Source organism: Crocodylus porosus, unplaced genomic scaffold (assembly GCF_001723895.1).
Source record: "Crocodylus porosus isolate Cpor-Errol unplaced genomic scaffold, CroPor_comp1, whole genome shotgun sequence".
Taxonomy (NCBI): Eukaryota; Metazoa; Chordata; order Crocodylia; family Crocodylidae; genus Crocodylus; species Crocodylus porosus.
Window position 1 is genome coordinate 33,152,231 of NW_017728910.1, and position 20,308 is coordinate 33,172,538.

General features: G+C 43.4%; 2 protein-coding genes across 4 annotated transcripts in view; both read left to right on the forward strand.

The window, feature by feature from the left end:
* Positions 1–7,942, forward strand: part of GK5 (glycerol kinase 5 (putative)) — a 63,809-nt gene extending 55,867 nt beyond the window's left edge. The window contains exons 14-16 of one of the 2 annotated variants that reach the window (XM_019532986.1): positions 16–75; positions 5,242–5,375; positions 6,735–7,942. In XM_019532986.1, coding sequence (XP_019388531.1) covers positions 16–75; positions 5,242–5,375; positions 6,735–6,868 — 328 coding nt within the window. In that variant the 3' untranslated portion in view covers positions 6,869–7,942. Of the gene's footprint in view, positions 1–15; positions 76–5,241; positions 5,376–6,734 lie in introns of those variants that run through there. The other variant, XM_019532987.1, reaches the window with a different exon arrangement.
* A 4,021-nt stretch (positions 7,943–11,963) lies between these two features.
* Positions 11,964–20,308, forward strand: part of TFDP2 (transcription factor Dp-2) — a 136,606-nt gene continuing 128,261 nt past the window's right edge. Inside the window, exon 1 of one of the 2 annotated variants that reach the window (XM_019532988.1) lies at positions 11,964–12,063. The gene's annotated coding sequence lies outside the window, so the exon portion shown is untranslated. The remainder of the gene's footprint in view (positions 12,064–20,308) is intronic. The other variant, XM_019532989.1, reaches the window with a different exon arrangement.

Below are 20,308 nucleotides of genomic sequence, written 5' to 3' on the forward strand. Positions count from 1 at the left end.
TATTTTCTTTTAAAGAAATAAACAGTTGTATGATACCTTTTTGAAGGAGCTGCAAATTCCACTTAGAAATATTCGGTATGTTTGTATTCCTTGTAATATCACATAAACCTTAAACTGTTTGGTGTTTGTACGTTCAGGAAAAACAGTTGTGGGGGGAAAAGGTTACTCTCTAGAACTTGGTTATTCAGTTGTCCCTATTGTGAAGATGCTGAAAGTGAGAACTGGTCAACCCACTTGAGTTTAGTGTCCATATTGATAGAACTTCATAAATAATATGGGTTCTGCTCAAGGGTAAGTTTTCAACTATATTAACTCAGTTTGGCAAATATAAGCTGGTAGCTGAGTCATGTGTTGAACTTTCATATTCAGGTTTAATAGAAGCCAGAAAAAATATAAATTTTATTCACAGGATTAAAGGGATATAGTAAGCTATGTCTGTACTTAAGGTTTCCTGATGCTTGCTATTATAAGGACCTTTTATCAATTGCTTGTAATTTTGCCAAGTTTTGGTCACTGGGATGATATTTGCCATACTGGTCATCTGCTTCAGGCTGACTGTTGCGGGGAAAATTTCATCAAAAGATGTTCAGCCATTTCTGAGTATCAGATTAGGGAAAATATTATTTTGTGCTCATGTTAACTGTTTGTAAGTAACTGTAGCACTTTTTCAGTTTTTGGAGCAGGAATTGAAATTTAGCAAGCCAGTTACCCTGCGGGTATGCCTTTATCACCCTCTTGAAAATCTGAAAAGTCTAGGGATCAGCTTCTGAACATCTCATTTTGTACATATTCAGTTGAAACTTCTTAGAGTTTGGTTATTAATATTCCAAGGAGTCTGTCTTTAATCACAATTCATTCCAGAGTTGTAGGAGCTCTGAAACTTTTTTATGAGATGACTCCTTCACACAGATAAGGACCATTGATGCTATATGTAGAAATGGGAAAAAAAATTCTCTTCTTTTTTCAGTGTTCCCCATACTGACACACAAGCAGCAAAGGAGGAGTGTAGAGGCATGAGGAGGCAGACCTTGGATAGGAAGCAGAAAAAGGACAGAGACACATGGGAGAATGGAATAAGATGTGGGGAGAATGTGAAATAAGATGTGGGCAGAATTTAGGAGTGAGGAGTCGGGGCCCAGCAAAAAAAAATAGATTTTATAGAATCATAGAAAACTAGGGTTGGAAGGGACTTCAGGAGGTTATCTAGTCCAACCACCTGCTCAAAGCAGGACCATCCCCTACTAGATCATCCAAACTTAAGCTTTGTCTAGCAGGCTCTTAGAAACCTCCAAGAATGGAGATTCCACAACCTCTCTGGATAAATTGTTCCAGTGTTTTACCACCATCCTAGTGAGAAAATTCTTCCTAATATCTAACCTAAACTTCACTTGCTGCAACTTCAGATGGTTGCTCCCGGTTCTCTTATCTGCCACTGCTAAGAACAGTCTAGCTCCATCCTCTTTCGAAACTCCCCTTCAGGTAGCTTTTCCAGGGACTGAGGTGAGGCTGACTGGTCTGTAGTTCTGTGGATCCTCCTTCTTCCCTTTCTTAAATATGGGAGAGATGTTTGTGGAGGAGTATCCATAACCACTACAGTAGTGGTTCCCAAGTGAGGGATTGCAACCCTGAGTGGAGCTGTGAAACTTAAGGAGCCCCTAATTCCTTTTGAGCCTGCAATCACTCAGTATATTTACAATTAACAATGAATGTTTGGACTTACTGCTCCTCATCTACCCTTGTGCCTTCAGTTACCCCATGGTGAGAGCTGAATTAAGACAGTTTATTCCTAAATGGCATGTGGCTTTAATCCTAGGTTAGCTTTTATTGACCACAGAGAAATTGCTGGGACAACAGCATTTCATGTGCCCAAGTTAATAGGAGGGAAGGATTTGTCACACCTCAGATGTTCCATGGTAACTTTGTATTTGCTCCTACCTCATAGTGACTGAAAGCTGGAGAAACAGCCCTGTTTCACTCAAGAGTAAACTGCCCTGTTTAGTTCTCAGTGTGGGATAACAGTGGGCATGGGGACAGTTACCATGGAGCAGCTGGGTCATATTAAGTCCCTGCCTCCTGATAGTTCTAATATTATAAAAGCTTAAGTCTGTCTGTCTCTGTCTGTCCATAATGCTTTATTCACACTCTGATTGGCTGACAAACAGCCAATCAGAGTGTGAACAAGTGTTCGAACAGGAGCTGGCAGCACGATGCAGTGCCTCCATGATGGCGAGGATGGGGGCGGGGAGGGGAGATCAACAAAGCCCAACCTGCTCCCCCCCCCCGCACCATCACTGCCATCACCTGCAAGAAGTAAGGGTTGGGGGCGAGGCCAGCTCTGGTGGCCTCACCCCCCGCCCTCTACTATGTCATTGCTGCCTGCAGGGAGCAGGGCAGGGGGGCCAAGAGCAGTGGAGCAGATGGAACAGAGGAAGCGAGGCCAACAGTGCTCATCCCACTTGCCCTGCTCCCTGCAAATAGCAATGATGGAACGGAGGGTGGGGGCGGCCTCATCCCTCTCCTTACTTCTTGCAGGTGACAGCAGTGACGGCAGTGGCGGCACAGGGTGGGAGTGGGGTTGGGATGCCATGAGGGCGGGGGGTGAGGCCACTGACCCTTCCATTGTCACTGCCTGTAGGACCCAACACGGGATGATGCAGCAGCGGTGGGGGGAGGAATGGGCCTGATGCGGGTTGGAGGAATAGTGGGTGTGCTGCGGTGGTAAGGGGAGGGAGGAGTGGGTCTGGGTCCCACACGGGGGTGGGGAGGAGACCAAGCCCAAGCCAGGGGAGAAAACAGCCCACTGAGGTGGTGGTGGGGAGCAGCAGGCCTGGCCCGACACAGCAGTGGCTGCAGGAGAGGAGGAGTGAGCCTCCTCTTCCCTTTGGTCTAGGCCCAGTCCTCCCCTCACCCCCCCTTTTCCCGCCCCCATCATCTCTGAGCCCACTCCTCCCATTCCCCTGCTGCTGCCGAGTTGGCCCCACTACTCCCCACAGCATGGCAGGCCAGCTTCTCCCCCCCTTGGGCCCAGTCCTCCCTTGCATCAGGCCTGGGCCCCCACCTCCCCTCCCCCCACCTCTGCAATGGGGAGGTGGGGAGCAGGCCTGGATCTCAAGCAGCAGGAGGTAAAGGGGGAGCAGGCCCACATGGGGTGGGCCATGGGCCTCTGTCCCTGCATGCATGCTTCCTTCCCCCCCCATCATTTGTGAAAGGCAGTTGGCTAGTTATAGGTAGATAAGCAGTAACTGGGTGCATCAGGTCATATGAAATTATGTAAGCTGGGACTCAAGAAAGTTTGGGAACTATTGCACTAACCTAATAGCTGTGAAATGCACTGGCAGTTATTTTGACTTTTTTTTCCCCTAAAGTAGTGATTCTCAGCCAGTGTGCCACAAGATTCTTTTAGGAGGCTACAGGGTCCCAAGAAATATTAGTACTGTGAGATGTGAAAACACCTACATGATTCACAAGATAAACCCAAATATTTAAAACAGGAATCCATAGTGTCAAAAGTATCTTGATGTGTTTTGGTCTTTCCGAGTTCTTTGCAGCAGCAGAATTGTTCTATTATTTTTCTGGAGTCAAAAAATAAGTGAAAACTAAGAGCTGACATTTGCTAAGTCTGGCTTTTAGTCGAACAAGGGGTGCCTTGAATCTAAAAAGATTGAAAACCACTGCTCTAGAGCAAGGATAGCCAGCTTGTGGTATTGTGTGCCAGATCAGAGAGGGCAGAAAGTAGAAAAAAGCGGGGCAGCAGTTTGGGCAGGGAGCACAGGGTAGGAAATGAAAGAGAGAGTAGCAGACTTCCACTGCTCTAGAGAATGGCTTACCTAAAGGATAATAATTTACTACTGTTCTGTTACTCTTGTAGCTAAAATGATGAAGGTCTTCCTGGTGGTCCAGGAATCAGCAGGAGAGCTTTGGGAGCAGAGGGAAGATAGTCATCTTGTTCTCAGAGTGCATGCTGTGCCATACCGGCTGGGAGCAACAGTTACTTAGTCAGTCTTGCTCAGTCCCTGCAGCCATGGAATCAAGTCTTGTTGCTCTGTGGGAATGAGGTCAATCCAGAGACTGATCATAGGCAAGAGCTAGAGCATGCTCAGTACAGACAGTCTCCAGAGAATTAACAGCCAAACTTAAAATGTGTCCATTGAGTTTGTGAAAATTCCAGTATATTCATTGGCATATAACTTGAGCTGTCTTCAGTTTCAACAGCGCACTCCAATGCATAAAGGTGATAAAGCTTCATTAAAATAGATGTATACCAATTTGTTACAATGGACAGAATAAGTCTTTTTGGGGGGAAGGTGGCATATAAATCTAATAAATAAAACTATTTTCCCACTAATCTTATTCTTGAAACAGTTTTTGTGGAAACTATCTAGACTTACCCAGTCTGAGACCTACGCTCTGAATAGGAGTTTTCAGCTGGAACAGCTGAATTTTTTATAATGGAAGTTGAACAATTGTAGTTGAGCAATTGTAACTATAGGTGTTGCTACCTGCATTTCTTGTAATAGGAACAATGGTGAGGTAGTTTGCTATAAAGGAGTCCAGAGATGCAGGAATCCAGTTTGTGACAATTCAGATATTAGCACGTAAATTAGCTTTAGTTTAGCTTTTTGCTCCCGGATGCTGCCTTTTCAACTTGAATAACTATTCTCAGCTGACAGGATCAATATTAATAAGTGTCTATTTTCCTTACCAAATAGAACAGTTCTCAGAGTCATTTCGGAAAAAGTAAAGTAAAAATAGGGAGTTTACTACATACTAGTTATGTCTCTAAAAAAAAGTAACTACGAATTTGTAGACAGAACATGAAAGCTTAATCAGTAACAAAACTATGAACCACTCTATTTTCTGGACCTAAGGGAGATGTTTAAAATTGTAGATGTTCCATGATTCCAACTATGTCATATAAAAGCCATATTCTATCATAACCTTAACATTTCATCCAGGATTATGATGTTTGTAATGTTTTAGGGGACTGAACTCAAAGTTGTACCAAAATCTTTAAAATCTAAGCCAATTTTTAAAGTGTTTTTTCAATCACTAACTTATTTCCACAATAATCTTATTTTGGCTTTTAACTTTATACTTTATAAACTCAGAAAATGGAATATATTTGTACAAATGTATTGGATAGACTTTTGTATATACATATGATCTTGAAAGCTATTTCTGAAAATTTGTCATTATATGTTATCATTTAACCCAATTTTTAAATCGTTTTCTTCCATATAGAGCAGATGGAGGAGTCAGTAACAATAGTTTTATAATGCAAATGACTTCTGACTTAATTAATAAGAAAATAGACAAGCCAGTAAACACAGATGCGTCTTGTCTTGGAGCAGCATTTTTAGCAGGTCTTGCTTTGGGTAAGTATACTTGCTCCTTTCTGTCAAAATACCTGTTTAGTAGGGTTTTTTTTCCTACCTAATACATACATTGGTAAATGAAAAAAGTCAGTAGAACCTGTACATGGCTTTTCCATTCTTTGATTTTTCCAGTCATAAATTCTCCTCAAAGAATCAGGTGTCCCCCTTCACATTTTCTGTGCCACCTGGAAATCTAAGATCAGTAATACTTAACTCAGTGGTTCCTAACCTTTCTCCCCAGCCACCCCATTTCTAATCTAACCCCAGCATCTATAATTGAATTTCTGTGGGGCTCCACTCTGTTTGGGAACCAATGACTTAATTCTTATGTAGTACTCTTCATCCACACAATATTTAATGAAAACACAAGTTTAGGGTACAAATACAAAAGCTAAATTAATGGACCAGTACATTTTTAATGCTTCAGCTTTGCAAACGCTTATTTGCTTAACTGTGTATAAGAAGGCTCCCTGAAGTCAGTCACAATGTTAGGCCTTATGTCCACATAGGATTATGGTTTAAATTTGTAATCTGAGTAATTTAGAAAATCATTTATTAAAATGTGACAGCTAGAAGGAAAATAAGTGGAATCCAATTAATTGAATATTAGCAGAAAAAGATTCAACTTCAGTAAGACAGTCTCTATCTACTCACCAGGCTCCAGTGAAAACCAAGTATTGTCAATTATGCAATGATCTTTATTAATGGACATTTGTAGTAATATATTTTGTTTGTGGATCTTCACTTAATTTGTTTAGAAATGTGAATAATAAAAAGCTAAAATATTTAAAAAGCATAAATTAATGTAAGAATTATTCAGTCACTAAAATAGTGTAAGGAAACCATGTGAAAGCACACAAAGAATTCTTTACTACATTATTTTTAGATAAAATATATTTGATAGAATCCATAGATTTGACAAAGGCTTTTTAGGTAATACTGAGTATGATTTGCCATCTATCCATTCTTTCCAGTAAGACAGTAGGAAAATGACCAGTGTTTATCTTCATTCCCCTGGGTATCCCTTGAGAGGCACTAGAGTCTGCTGTTCCTATGGCTCACCTTCCTAGAATTGACAGAACCTACATGAACGTCACTGTACTAAAGCTGTTTCTTGAAAACCAGCTTAGTGAAACAGATGTACTGTTTTGTCAGGGTTCCCAGTTAAGTGGATTTAGTTGGAACAGATTCAGACTGTAAAAATGTGCATCCACTTCATAAAAAAAAAAGTTTTTTTAATTAATTAGGAAATCATAATTCTTTATTATGCTTCTAAATTGGGTCTATTGGGAATAAAACTGTGCAATTCAACAACACACTATTTGCAACTGGGCTTGAGAATGAGCTTTGTGTTTGTAGGGGTTTGGACTGACAAAGAACAACTAAAGAAACTGAGGCGAACTGAAGTAGTTTTTGAGCCACAAAAGGACTTGAGAGAATACAAACTTGCTATGGATAGCTGGATACAAGCAGTACAACGTTCCCTGCATTGATACAGATGAACATAGTAATAATGGCTTTTTTTAAATGGACTACTTCTGCTAAACCTTGGAATTTAGAGGACATAACCAACATTTCCTGTGGCATATACACTAGGTCCTGCCATATGTCAAGAGCCTTCCCACTGCTATAAAATTATTTACTACTACATATTGAACCATCCTACCCTTCTTATTACACCTCTTTATGATCTGCAGCAGCTCTGCTCCTTCAGTGAACTCCATAGAGGTAGCTCACATGATTGAATATTACTGCCATGTATCAGCGAGGGAGTGGTTACTGGGTCAGGGGATTCTTACTCTAATCATCGGGCAAGGAAGAAGCTATGGGAGAGGTGACAAAGGATGCTTCTTGTTTGCCTTTGTCAGACTGAAATTTGATAAATATGTTCTGTAGTGGGCTTCACTTTAAGATCACTTTCAAACTGAAGCTGGTATAGAATATCACTGTCTAACTATTACAAGGGCATTTATTTTCTATGAAGGGCTCTCTAAATTGGAATTTACTTCCCTTGATCTGAAAAAGCCTGGATTTGATATCCTTTAGGGTATGCAGTAGGTAATCTATTTTTCTGGGCATTTCTGGGAGGAGGAGTTTTTTTTCCTTATGGTAGATATTACTCTGTGAATTCACCCCTCTTGACTGTGGTGTATTAGATCATATTTTGACAGCCTATTTGCATAAGGAGGCTTTTGTTCATAGTGCGTGTTATGGCATTATGATTCCTAGGCCTTAGATGAGCAATATAGTAAGTCAAAATATAAAAGTGAACACTGATCAATACTAAATACCAGTACTTTGTCCCCAAATTTTTGTAGCTAATGGTTTCCATCTGATACATTAATTTAATTTTGTAATAAAACACATCATTTTGCACTTTGTGAATTAATACAAATACTGTTAAAAGTCATTACAAGTACTGTGTCATTTAAAAAATGTCTGTAGCAATATTAATATTTTCAAAGCCATTATTATTGTGCTAAAGCTGAAACAAATGTGTCTATTTTTTTAATAATTACTTTATTGATACTGTTTTTAAAACTGGAATAAAAGAACTAATGAATAAATTATATAGAAAGCTGTTATTCAAACCAGCATCTAATGATAATTTAGAGTCTTTATGTTTTGTTATAATTTCCTTTTTCCAAGAATGTGTGTGCATGATGTATTTATATTCAGTTTTACCTAATCTGGATTGAATCAAACTAGCTATATTTGTGGAAATGCTGTTCTTTGGTTCTGTTTCACATTAGGAATTCAGTGTTCGAAGACAGAACCTCTCTCTCCTAGAAGATCTGTATCCTGGTGTGAGGGGGAGATGGGTAGACATGAAGCTAGCTAACACAGACAGAGACTGAATTTGAGTAACTCGCAACTGGTCAAAAATCCAGTACAGTGTGTTTCCATCTTGTGCTTCAAAATGAAAGCTTCTGTTTAAGAAAGAACCAGACTCTTCAGCTTAACAAGATTGCTTTGTATCACATCCTGAAACTGAAGAGGAGACTACTGGAAAACTTTCTTCTATGCGGAATCCTTTTAGGTCTAAAGGTGAGAGAGGCTATTTTATTGCCATCCAAAACAGCTGCTGCTTCTTCCATCAGCATAATGGAATGAGAAGGCCTGCTGGAAAGTAAACAGGGAGCAACTGTGTGCCATTAACTTGCATCCCTGATTTGAGCTGGGTCCCTAACACTGAAAGGAAAAGCCAAAGTTGTTCCCTACATCTTCCCTTCTTCCACTCTGTTAAATGTCAGTATTGTTAATCTTCCAGTACTGTTCAAAATGCACAGCAAAAAGGGATGAGATCTATTCCTGGGTTAGGCTCAGAAAGGATAGCAACAAAGGTGATGTTGTGGTGGGTGTCTGCCATGGACCACCAGACCAGGAGGATGTGGTGGATGCGGCTTTCTTCAAACAGCTAGCAGAAGTTTCCTGATCACAAGTCCCCGTTCTTATGAGAGACTTCAGTCACCCTCCCAGTCACCTCCTGGGAGTGCAATACAGTAGTGCGCAAGCAATCTAGGCAGATTTTGGAGACTGCTGGGGACAACTTCCTGGTGCAGCTGTTGGGGAGACCAACTAGGTAGGGGCTGTGCTCTTCTTGACCTGCTGCTCACAAACAGGGAAGAATTGGTGGGGGATGTAGAAGTGGGTGACAACTTGGGCAGAAGTGAGCACGAGATGATTCCGTTCGGGATCGTGAGGAAAGGACGGATGGAGAACAGCAGAGTAAGGACCCTGGTCTTCAGAAAAGCAGACTCTGACTCACAAAACTGATGGGCAGGATCCCCCCGGAGGCCAGTCTGAGAGGAAGGGCATCCAGTAGAGCTGGCTGCACTTTAAAGAAATCTTACTGAGGGCATAGGAACAAACCATCCCGATAAACAGGAAGACTAGCAAGTATGGCAGAAGACCAGCTTAGCTTAAGAAGGGAACTTTTCAGTGAGCTAAAACACAAAAACGAATCTTACAATAAGTAGAAACTTGGACAAACAACTAGGGAGGAATATGAGAGTATTACTTGGGCATGCAGGGGTGAGATCAGAAAGTCCAAAGTGCAATTGGAGTTGCTGCTAGCAAAGGACATATAGGGTAACAAGAAGGTTTTCTGCAAGTATGTCAGCAACAAGGAGGATCATAGAAAGTGTGGGTCCCTTACTGAAAGGGGGAGGCAACCTTGTGACAGGATGTGGAAAAGTCTAAAGTTCTCAATGCCTTTTTTACCTTAGTTTTCACAAGCAAGGTCAGCTCCCAGACTACTGAACCTGGTAGCAGTTTGGGGAGGAGGTGAGCAGCCAACAGTGGCAAAACAACAGATTAGGGACTATTTAAAAAAGTTGGACATGTAAGTCTGTGGGGCCAGATGCAGTGCACCCAAGTGTGCTGATAGAGTTAGCCAAAGTGACTGTAAAGCCACTGGCCTTCTTCTTTGAAAACTCATGACAACTGGAAAAAGGCAAATAATAATGCTTATCTTTAAGAAAGGGAAGAAGCAGGATCCAAGCAACTATAGACAGGTCAGTCTCACCTCAGTCCCTGGAAAAAACATAGAGCAGGTCCTCAAGAAATTCATTTCTAAGCACCTGGAAAAGGTAATTGGGACCAGTCAGCATGGATTCACTAAGGGCAAGTCATGCCTGACCAAACTGATTACCTGTTCTGATGAGATGACTGGCTCTGTGGATGCAGGGAAAGCAGTAGATGTGGTATACCTTGACTTTGGCAAGGTCTCTTGCAAGCAAACTAAGGAAGTATGGGTCCGATGAATGAACTGCAAGGTGGACAGAAAACTGGCTAGATCATCAGGCTGGAGCAGTGACTCCATGTTTAGGCGGCAGGCAGTATGAAGTGGAGTCTCCCAGGGGTTGGTCTTGGGGCTGTTTTCTTTCACTATCTTCATCAGCGACCTGGAAGGTGGGAGGGAGTATACCCTCAACAAGTCTGCAGATGACACCAAGTTGTGGGGAGTAGTAGATATGTTGGAAGGTATGGCTGGGATTCAGATAGACCTAGACAAATTGGAGGATTGGACCAAAAGAAATCTTATGAGGTTCAATAAGAACAAGTGTAAAGTCCTGCAACGAGGACAGAAGAATCCTAAGCACCAGTACAGGCTGAGAACTGACTTGACTGAGCAACAGCACTGCAGAAAAGGATGTGGAGGTTACAGTGGACAATAAGCAGAATATGAGCCAACAGTGCTGTCGTTGCAAAGAAGGCTAACAGCATACTGGGCTGCATTAGTAGGAGCGCTGCCAGCAGAGTGAGGGGAGTGGTCCTTCCCTTCTATTCGGTTTCCCCCTTTATTCCTCCTCCCTTCCCTGCTTTACCTTTTGTCTAATTTCTACCTATTTACATTCTCACTGACACCCTCCCTCTTTTAGCATCTCATTCCTTGGAGTCTCAGAAGAGCAGAGACTCTCTATGCCTGAAGAAGGGTGATTGCCCCCGAAAGCTTGCTAAGAACTTTTTTCCAACTATTCAGTTGATCTAATAAAAGATATCACACTTACTCAAAGAACCTTGCCATTTTAGGATTACAACATTCGTAGATTAGTATCTAAATTTGATAGCCATTAGACTGCTTCAGGGGTAGCTGCATGGATTAATTTTAGATTGCCATTAAAATATCTTAATTGGGCAATCGTTCACAATGTGTTGCACCGTCTGAAAAAAATCGCACCACACTCGCAGCCCTGAAAAATCGCATCACGGTTGCAACCTGGATGCTCTTTGATTCTCCATTTATGGAATTAGTGTCCACATTTTCCATGAGGAATACAAATATGATTCAAAGAGGACCAAATCTTTGTTGGTAGGACAAATCCTGGCTGGGGCCAGTAGGGTTGCTAAAAATGTATTTATGCAGCAGGTCTGTATTTGCCCAGCCTTCCCTCCATTGCTCTTCAATGCACATATAGCTTCTTTATAACTCCTGCTCCGTGCCCTCAGCATCTCAGAGTTACACCACCTCAGGCAACGGGTAACTCTGGCCCATGCTTCCTTGCTTTAGTCAGTGCCACAAAGCTGAGAATGACCCTTGCAGTTCTTCAGCATCCCACGATGCGCTGCTCCCCGCCCATTCCACCCCAGGGTCCTGGCCCCCAGCCACAGCTACTTGCAGTCCCCCACGGGGCAAGGTCTGGCCCTGCAGGCAAGGGGCAGTGTTAACCCTGAAGGTGCCACTGTTCTCAGCACCTCCCTACCCCGTGCATGCAGGACCCGGCACCTGCGGCACGTGGCGACAGGCCCCGCTCCTAGGGCCGGGCTAGGCCGGGCGCTGCCTGTCTTGGAGCGGTGCCCTTCACTATGCAAATCAGCGGAGGGAGACGATCAAGGCCGTGCTCATCTCCCGCCTCTACGAGACCCGGGGTCAAAGGCAACCGGACACTCCTAAGGCGCATGCGCCGCCCCGACCCCCGGTTCGATCCACGCCTTGGCCCCGCCCCGCCCCCGCCGGAGCAGCGACTGGGATTGGCGGGCGGATTGTGTACACACACGAGGCAGCGCCAATGGGCGGCTGCCGGCGCCTGACGTCAGGCGGAGGGCCGGCCAATGAGAGCGGGCGGTTGTCAGACGCCGCCAAGCTTGTGCGGGGGAGCTGTGCTGGGCTCAGGCGCCGGGAGCTGGGTCCGGGTCCGCATCGCCGCCGCAGGGCCGCTCTCCGCGCCGGGCCCACCGGCATCTGGTAAGGACGCGCCGAGCGCCGCGGCGCTCTCGGAGCTGCCTGCGGGCGCGTCCTACTCCCCGGCGCGGCAGGGACAGCGGCGCGGACGGGCCGGGCCCTTGGGCTGACAGTGCACCGGGGCTCTGCGACGGCGGCGCGGCTGGGTTGGGCGCGGCGGGAGCAGGCGCGGCGGCTCTTCCTGCTCCGGGCCGGGTGGTGGGGGCGGGGCCTGGAGCGCCGGCGCCGCCCGGTCTTGGCCCTGCGGCGGGGCCAGCCGGGTCCTTCCCGACTCCCGGCGGCGGCGGAGCAGGCAGCGTCCGCGGTCGCTTTGCGCCGTCAGGGCCCCGGGAGGAGTCGGGCGTGGGCGGCTGCCGACGCGGCCTGGGGTCGGGGAAGGCTGAACAGCCCGTGGCTCGGCCGAGAAACGCGGCTCGGGGCTGGGTAGCCGCTCCTGCGCTGAGGAGGAAGTTGTCCGGCTGCCCAGAGCTTCACCCGCATCCTTGGTTCACCCTTGCATTGCCTGGGAAGCCAGGCCTGGCCTCTTCTTGAGGCGGCTCTGTCCTCTACGAAGGGCTTCGGCCTCCTGTGATGTCCACCTGGCTCGACTTGTGCCCAGAGTTGCCAACTTAATAGAAGAGTCAGCATAGAAAGGGGGGTGTTTGGGGGCCTGTTTAAGTATGCTAAAGCTTCTTTCTTCTTATTAAAGCAACTTGGCTTTCCTAAATTTGTTCCTCTTCAATAACTTAAATCTTCTTCCTTGAAAATCTGGTTACATTTAGCAAAGATATTGTCTGGTGGTGACTGGGTCACACAGACGTTGCACCTAGTTCTTAGAAATTCCCCTGTAACTGGCTCGTGAGCTGGAACTTGGATTCTGTTACCTGGCAAACGTGCCCTTGTATGCTAGAGTATGCTGATCCTGAAAGCAACTGCCTTCTCTTTAGGTTAGTTTGTGGCTAGTAAAACAGTTGATCTGGTGACTGAGCTTTGTCTTTCACAGTATTCGCATCAAGGTGATAGAAGTGAGTTTACCGATGAGTTATCTGAACTGCCAAATGAGGTTACTTGTTTGAATCCTAGCACTGATATTTTATACATATAGACGCACTTAATGTGTGGAGCCCTTCCTTAGACTAGACTACTGGACATTAGTGCAATGCCTAGACAGCAACTTGATCAAGCCCTAAGGAGAAAGCAAAAAGTAGGGTGCCTCACCCTAACTGGTTCAGAGAGGCATGAGCTTTGGTAGGCAACTACCTACTTAATTCGGAGCATCCGATTTAACTGACAGAAGAGAAATTATTTAATGGGAAGGAAGAGGCTACAACAGCAGAAGTGGTTACAAGAGGGGGATGACTTTTTCCAAAAAAAAAAGAGGGGGTGGAGGGAAGGGAATACAGAATATTTTCCCCATTCCCACCACTACCTCCCCAAGACAACTTTTGCTTGTTAACTGTAGACTGGGATGACCTCTTCTAGCGGAGATGCCGATCACATGGTACACCTGTGCCCTAAAATAAGAGGGAGAAGAAAAATGGTAACACGGGAGTTCCTCTTCATAGGACTGTTGTATATTAGCTAATTTCTAAGAGCAATCTTGTATTCGGCTGTAAAACCCTCAAACTTTTATAACCACTTCCTGTTTGTGCACAAAATCATTGCTGTAATACAAAAAAAGAAGAGGCAGTTAGACTTAAGTTATACTTCAGTGGATACAGTTTATAATCTTTATTAAGTTATACACCTGTCATTTATGTACTGCTGTTAACACAGTGCAATGCAAGCTTTCTGCCTATCTTGCTACTTGTAGCCTCAGCTGAGCAGTTCAGGTGTTAGTATATTAAATATAATCTATCTAATATACTATCTGATTATTTATTACATAAAGTGGTTACCTTCTGATATCAATTGATGAGACAAAAACCCTGTATGTTCCTCACTTTTTTTCATCATTCATTTCAACATGAAGCTGAAAAATTCTGTTCTTCTAGTACCATTATTTAGATGCTTAATGTGAAGACCTTTTTCCTTGGATGATCAAGGTATTTTAGTGAATTACTGCACCTGTTAGAAAACTTCAACTCTAGTAATCTTGTGAAACTTATCCTGTTGTTTTGTTCCTGGTGGGTGCTTTTCTACACTAGAAGTTGTGTGACAGTTAATATGATTTGATATAATCTTTCTGCTCATCAAAAGCCTATTGCTAAAAGTATGGCAATTCCTAATTCCATTCATTTAGTTGTGTGAAGAAGCTTGCTTGATTTTAGGCTGTCTATTACAAACTGCTTCTAAGACGTTCAAGCAGAATGATGTTCAAAAGGTGCTTATTCTTATGTGAGAATTTATTGAATTTATTCTCTTTGCATACTTTTTGGAGCTTCTTGTGCACCTGGAAAGTCATGAGCAACCTCAGATGAACTGAGAAAGGTGGTGTCAGCTTCATTCTGCTGTAGAGGAGAATCTACTTACAGGAACAGTACCAAAAAAAAAAAAAAGCCATAGAGTGGTGTAAGGGAGGTTCCTGGAGAACTTGATCAAATTCAGTAAGAAAGAATAAAGAGGGGATATAGCTGGGAAAGGGAAACTGTTTAGCTAAGTTGTATGTCACATTTTTAACTGCAGTTGCTACAACTAAACAGGCTCAGATTAATTGGGATGGTTTTATTGATGTTTCCTTAAAGGTTTTGGCATTGCATTGACTTTTATTTGCTTTCTAAATGTGTGGCAATGATTAGAGGAAAAATGCCTCATTCTCTATTGGCATAATTTATGGGATCTTACTACTAGCTAGAGGGTTGTATGAGTAGACTTTTGTAGACTAGTAGGTAGTAGATACTGAAAAGTAAAGACAAACACATTTTCTCCTGCCATGAAACGTGTTCTTGAAGCTGGGCCTTGGCTGTATCCCCCTAATGTTAATGCGAAGTCAACAGGCCACACAAGTCCATGCTTTCTTAAATGTACCTAACTTTGGCGTTTAAGTAATTCAGTGGAAAATCAGCTAAAATAGATTAGTCCCCTGAGATATACAAGTTAAATGAAACCTGGCAGTTTAAAAAGCTGGTAAGAAATATCAGTATGGTGATCTGAGGTTTCTTTTCCAACTCTGTAAAAGGTGGGGTGCAGAAGGTGGTGGAAATACTGAAACTCTGAATCATCTTGGCTTTTACGCTTACAGTTGGCAACTAAATGTTTACGCTTGTATAAAACTGTCTTTTAAGAGAAATGGCTTAATAAACTTAAAAATACAGCTGTATTGTAAGAAGATGGTGAAAGATCACTGGCCAGTGTCTATTTCTGTAGTTTTTCTGAAATAACATTTTGCCATAGTACCAATTTTTCTAGAAAATGATGGTCTTTAATAAAAAGCATTTACTGCTTCATGAAATGCAAGTTGTGTCTTGTGGTTTGTATGCTTTTACTAGAAAAATATAGAACTCTCTTTAATTGAAACTAAATCCTTATTTCAATTTAGTTTGAAGAATATTATAGAAAAAACTATTAAACTACTTCAGTACCGGGGTAGGACTTGGCATAAAATCAAAGCTTTCTCATAGGATATCTTAATTCTAGTAAGAAGTGTAGTTATTAAATAAAAAGTAAGAGTTTTATAAGAAGTGACTTCATCTGGTCAAATAGACTGAATTGTCAGAACTGAGAAATTCAGGCCTTTAGGTGCAGTTAGTAGAAGTAAGATTTCCCACAACCACTTGTCTATCAGAATTATTAAAAAGCAATTAATCTTGAGAGAGACTTCAGAACAAGTTCTAGTAAATTCCAGAAATAAAGACAGCCAGTTGAAAACATACATTGTATGCCTATAACAAGCTAGTGAAAGCTAGGATGCCAGCTGTCTAGAGCCACCTGTTTCAGTGTCTGAACTGTTATCAGTTCAGACATGTCATTTCTGGCCAACTTGTTTTGTTGAGAAACTTTCCTGATTAGTTATCAGGAAAATATTTCTTGAAAATTAGCTTCAGTAGTGCCAGACTTTTGGTCTAAATGTTTCGGTCTGAACCTCTAAATGTTTGTCACCAAGCAAATGTTAAAATAATCAGCTTGCATTTAGCTCGGATGACTGTAATAGAAAATCAAACCAGGTTTGATACTGTTCTAGAAAACAAACAAACACCCCCCCCCCCCCAAAATAGCAATATCTGTACACTTTCTACTGCCCCATATTGCTATATTTTTTTTCTTTTAATTATACAAGATGAAATTTCATGGGTGCTTTATGAAACAGTCATGAATGCGTAGTTTGAGGCCTGAGAGGGCTTGCATGTGAGCAGGTGCCTGTACCTGGTACTGTTAAGACAGTAACTTCTGCATGTACCCAGAAGCAGAGTTTTATGTTTTCTGGGACACTTTATTGAGAAATATAAGATGCCTTGTAGTGTGAAATACGGTGGAAAATATAAGGTGGCTGCTGAGTGAGGATTTTCAGGATTGTGAGAGGCAAAGACTTTTTCAATTTTAAGCACTGAAACTTCAGATTCAACTAATGTGTTGGTAGGTTGACCATATTTCCTTAGTCTTAAAACAGGACTACCTTTCCCCAGTGCCACTGTAGCATACTCAGCTGAGTGCACCAGAGAGTAACAGTCTGGGAGCTGCCAGGACTCCAAAATATTGACTTTGGTTCTATTTCTTTTGCAAGTGCCTGATTTTTTTTTTTTTCCCCAACATCTTCTGACATTAAATATTCTTCTTGGGTTTTATATTGAATGCATGTCTCCAGTTGACAATCTGTGCTTCATTAGTGCTGGTCTATAATTTGATAGTGCTATGAGTGCATCAGTGTCTGGTTTTGGTTTTTTTTGTTTTTTTTTTTTTAATTTCTTTTAGAAATTGCTTTTATATTTTTTTTGCCACTCTGATCTAATGTATTTAGATAGCCACTAAGCCCCATTGTTGCCAGTGTCTAAACCAAAATCTCAGTGCCAACGTTTTGAGCTTATATCCATCGTCAGACACTCCTATATCAGGTTTACCATATGTAAGAAAAATAGATTTGATGTGCACTATGTGCATGACTGGGAACATCTTCTATGAAGCTGTCTCAGATGTGAGGGGTTTTCAACCCTTTTTAACAAGTATACCCCTTCTCTCAAAGTTTCTGCCTGGGTACCCCTTTATATTTTTTTTCTCTTTTTTTTTTTTTTTTTTCTAAGGGGGGGAGCAGATCATGGCCCCCACAGTAAGGGAGGGAGTGGGGCCGGGACTGCACTGCCATGGTGGAGCATGGGACAGAGCCGTGGGTGGATCGTCCGGGGGGCTGCCCAGTCAGGGTGGGGTGTGGGACTGAGCAGTGCAGGGAGTGGCTCCTGCTGCTACGTGTACCCAGAGAGGGCATGGAGGTGTGTGCCCCCAGATCTGTGCGTGGGGTGAGGGTGAGCTGCTGGTGCAAATGGGCCAGCACCGGGTTCTTCCCTGCGGAGAACTGAGCCAGGCTGCTCTCAGGGTTGTGGGGGCTACAGTGAATTCTGGAGTGGCTGCAGCCCTTCCTGTAGCTCCCTTCCAGTACTGCTGCTGCTGCTTGCCCCAACCACAGTTTGGTGCAGCCCTGGCCCCAGCCTATGTGCAGATCCGGAGGCATATCTTCCCCAATACCTCCCAGGGTGCATGCAGCAGCAGGAGCTACCCCCTGCACAGCTCAGTCTGGTGCCCTGCCCCACTACCTCCCCCACTGGGGCCTCAATCTGCACCCCCACAGGCACCCTCCCTCACAACACGCTTACCAGCTGGACCTGGCTGCTCTCCTGGCCACCGGTGCTGACAGTGCATGCATGTGGCATTTATTGGACATAGTCATTCTGTGCATCCCCTACAACCTTTTTAAGTACGCCTAGGAGTACATGTACCCCCGGTTGACAACCATTTGTCTATAGCAGTGAAGCAGCCAACCTTTTTGGTAGGTGGGCACCCCCCCCAAGTGCCACCTTGATCCCTCTCTCTTACCAGATCTGCTGCTTGGCTTTCTGCTCCCAGACCAAATTGCTGCTTTGCTTTCTGCCTTGGCTCTCTTGCCTGATCTGATGTTCATTCTGCTCCCATCCCCATCTGCTGCCTGTCCCCTTCCTCAGGCAGGGTGACTACCCCTGTTGTAGAACACATAAGTAATCCTTTTTTTTTTTTTTTTCTTTTACTGTAGACAAATTAATGCTTATTTTTCTCCAAGAACACAATTTATATATACCACAGATGTGAGTTCTCTTGCTTAATCTGGACTGTATTTTGTCATTTGTAGCTAACTTTGTAGACTTCCTTGATGTTTCTGTCAATATAATGTCAATCTTTGATATTCATTAAACCTTTTTAATAGCATCTTTGTCGTAATTTTTTAAGGCTCACTATATTGGTGCTTTCAGACAAATTCTGTTTAGTACTGAAACAACACCCTTGTAATGGAAATAGGTGCCTGGGCTACAGCTCTTCCAGTAGTCATATGCTAATAGCTATAACTGCTGTGTGCAGGATCTCCTTCTGCACTGTTGCTCAAACAGCTGTCCCTATTTTCTCTGAAAGTGGACAATTTTGTTTTCTTTCTCTCTTTATTTCTCAGGTACTCCAGAACTTTGTATCTGCATCCACTAGATTTCTTCCTGGCTTGTATTCAGTTTTATAAACTATACAGTTGTTACAAGGGAAAATTTTTAGAGGGGGAGCTGTTTGCCTGGCCCCTTTTGGCAAGAACAGTAAATTGCCAGTTTATATTGGCCATCATAAAATAATTAAGCTTTTTACATCTAGAAACTGAAGCCATAGCTGCCTTTTCTATATGAGTATATTGACATTTAGTTCTTGTAGACATGTATAAAGTCCTTGGAGGTACCTATGAATAGCCAAGTATCTGTAAACCTGTGCCTCTTTAATGCCTTAAATGTCTTGGATTTTTCAGAAAGGCTAGGGAGGGATTGGACATCCTTATGCTTTCTCAAGCTGAGGTTCGGCAGCTGAATTGGGTGGATATTTCCCTACTTAAGTCATAGTTCTGAGGAATTTTTATATCCTTTCCTTGTCTTGGAGGTGGGCATGTAATTGGTGGTTTCAGTCTTGCTGCAACTTACCTGTTCATTGTTCTGTTCTCTTTCAAATAGGTTGTTTCTGTTGTAGAGAGGTTTGTTCTGGTCCTTCTTCAGACTGTATTAAGCCTCTGGCCATGTTCTTACTGTCTTTCTTCCAGATAACAATGTTCTCCGTGTAGACTGTAGTACTCTATTCACTACCAAAATCATACTTATAGGGCTGGAAGGGACCCCGAAGGATCATTTGGTCCAGCCACCTTGATGAGCAGGAAAGACATCTGGGGTCAGGTGACTGTCCAGTCTTCCCCTGAAGACCACTAGGGTAAATGATTGCACCGCCTCTTGGGGGAGCTTTTTCCATAGTTTGGACACCCTGGTTGTAAAGAAGTTTTTTTTTTCCTAATGTTCAGCCTGAAACTATCTTCCAGGAGTTTGTGGATGTTGTTTCTAGTTTTCCCCCAGGACATCCTGGTGAACAGTTGTTCACCAAGCCCCTGCTGTATACACCTCTGATATAGTGGTAAGCCACAATCAGGTCCCCTCTCAGCCTTCTTTTCTTTAGGCTGAAGAGTCCAAGATCCCTCAGCCTCTCTTCCCTCAGATGTGAAGCTGGCAGCAGCGTGGATTCGCCATGGCTGTTCATCCTAGCTCCGCTCATCCTGAGGTGGCCACCCTGATTTGCACCCCCCCCCCCCCCCTGCAGGGACAGTTCTGCTCTTGAGCTTTAGCACATCCTAAAATGTTGTTGTCTTCTAGTGAAACACTTTAGGTGCCAATATAACCAAAGTGGTAGTATGTGGAATCGGTGCTTTTTGAAAAGATATTTTGCCAAAATGTTGTATCCAGGGCAGAAATGATATGTGCTATCAGCTTCATTCTGTGTTTCTGTCCTGCTAACTAATGGATGATTGATTTGGATGTGTATGTAAGCTAAATGTTCCAGCTCTTTCTACAATGACTTCCAAGTTTTACCCTCTCTGTTCTGCTTGCAGTTGTTCCCAGAGCTATGAGCTTACTTTGCTCCTGTCTTACTTTAAATTGTAAGGGAACCTTTTATGGGGGGGAGGGGGACGGGTGTTGTGGGGTGGTTGTACTTCTAGCTCTGTTCAGTACTCTGAGGGTGCATGTAAACCAGACTAATCTACTGTGCAGTAAAACATCACTATGTAACCGAGAGCTGAGTCCTGCAGGCTGTCCTGTGCAACTGGGAGATAGGTCCCTTCCGACCTTAGAAACTATGA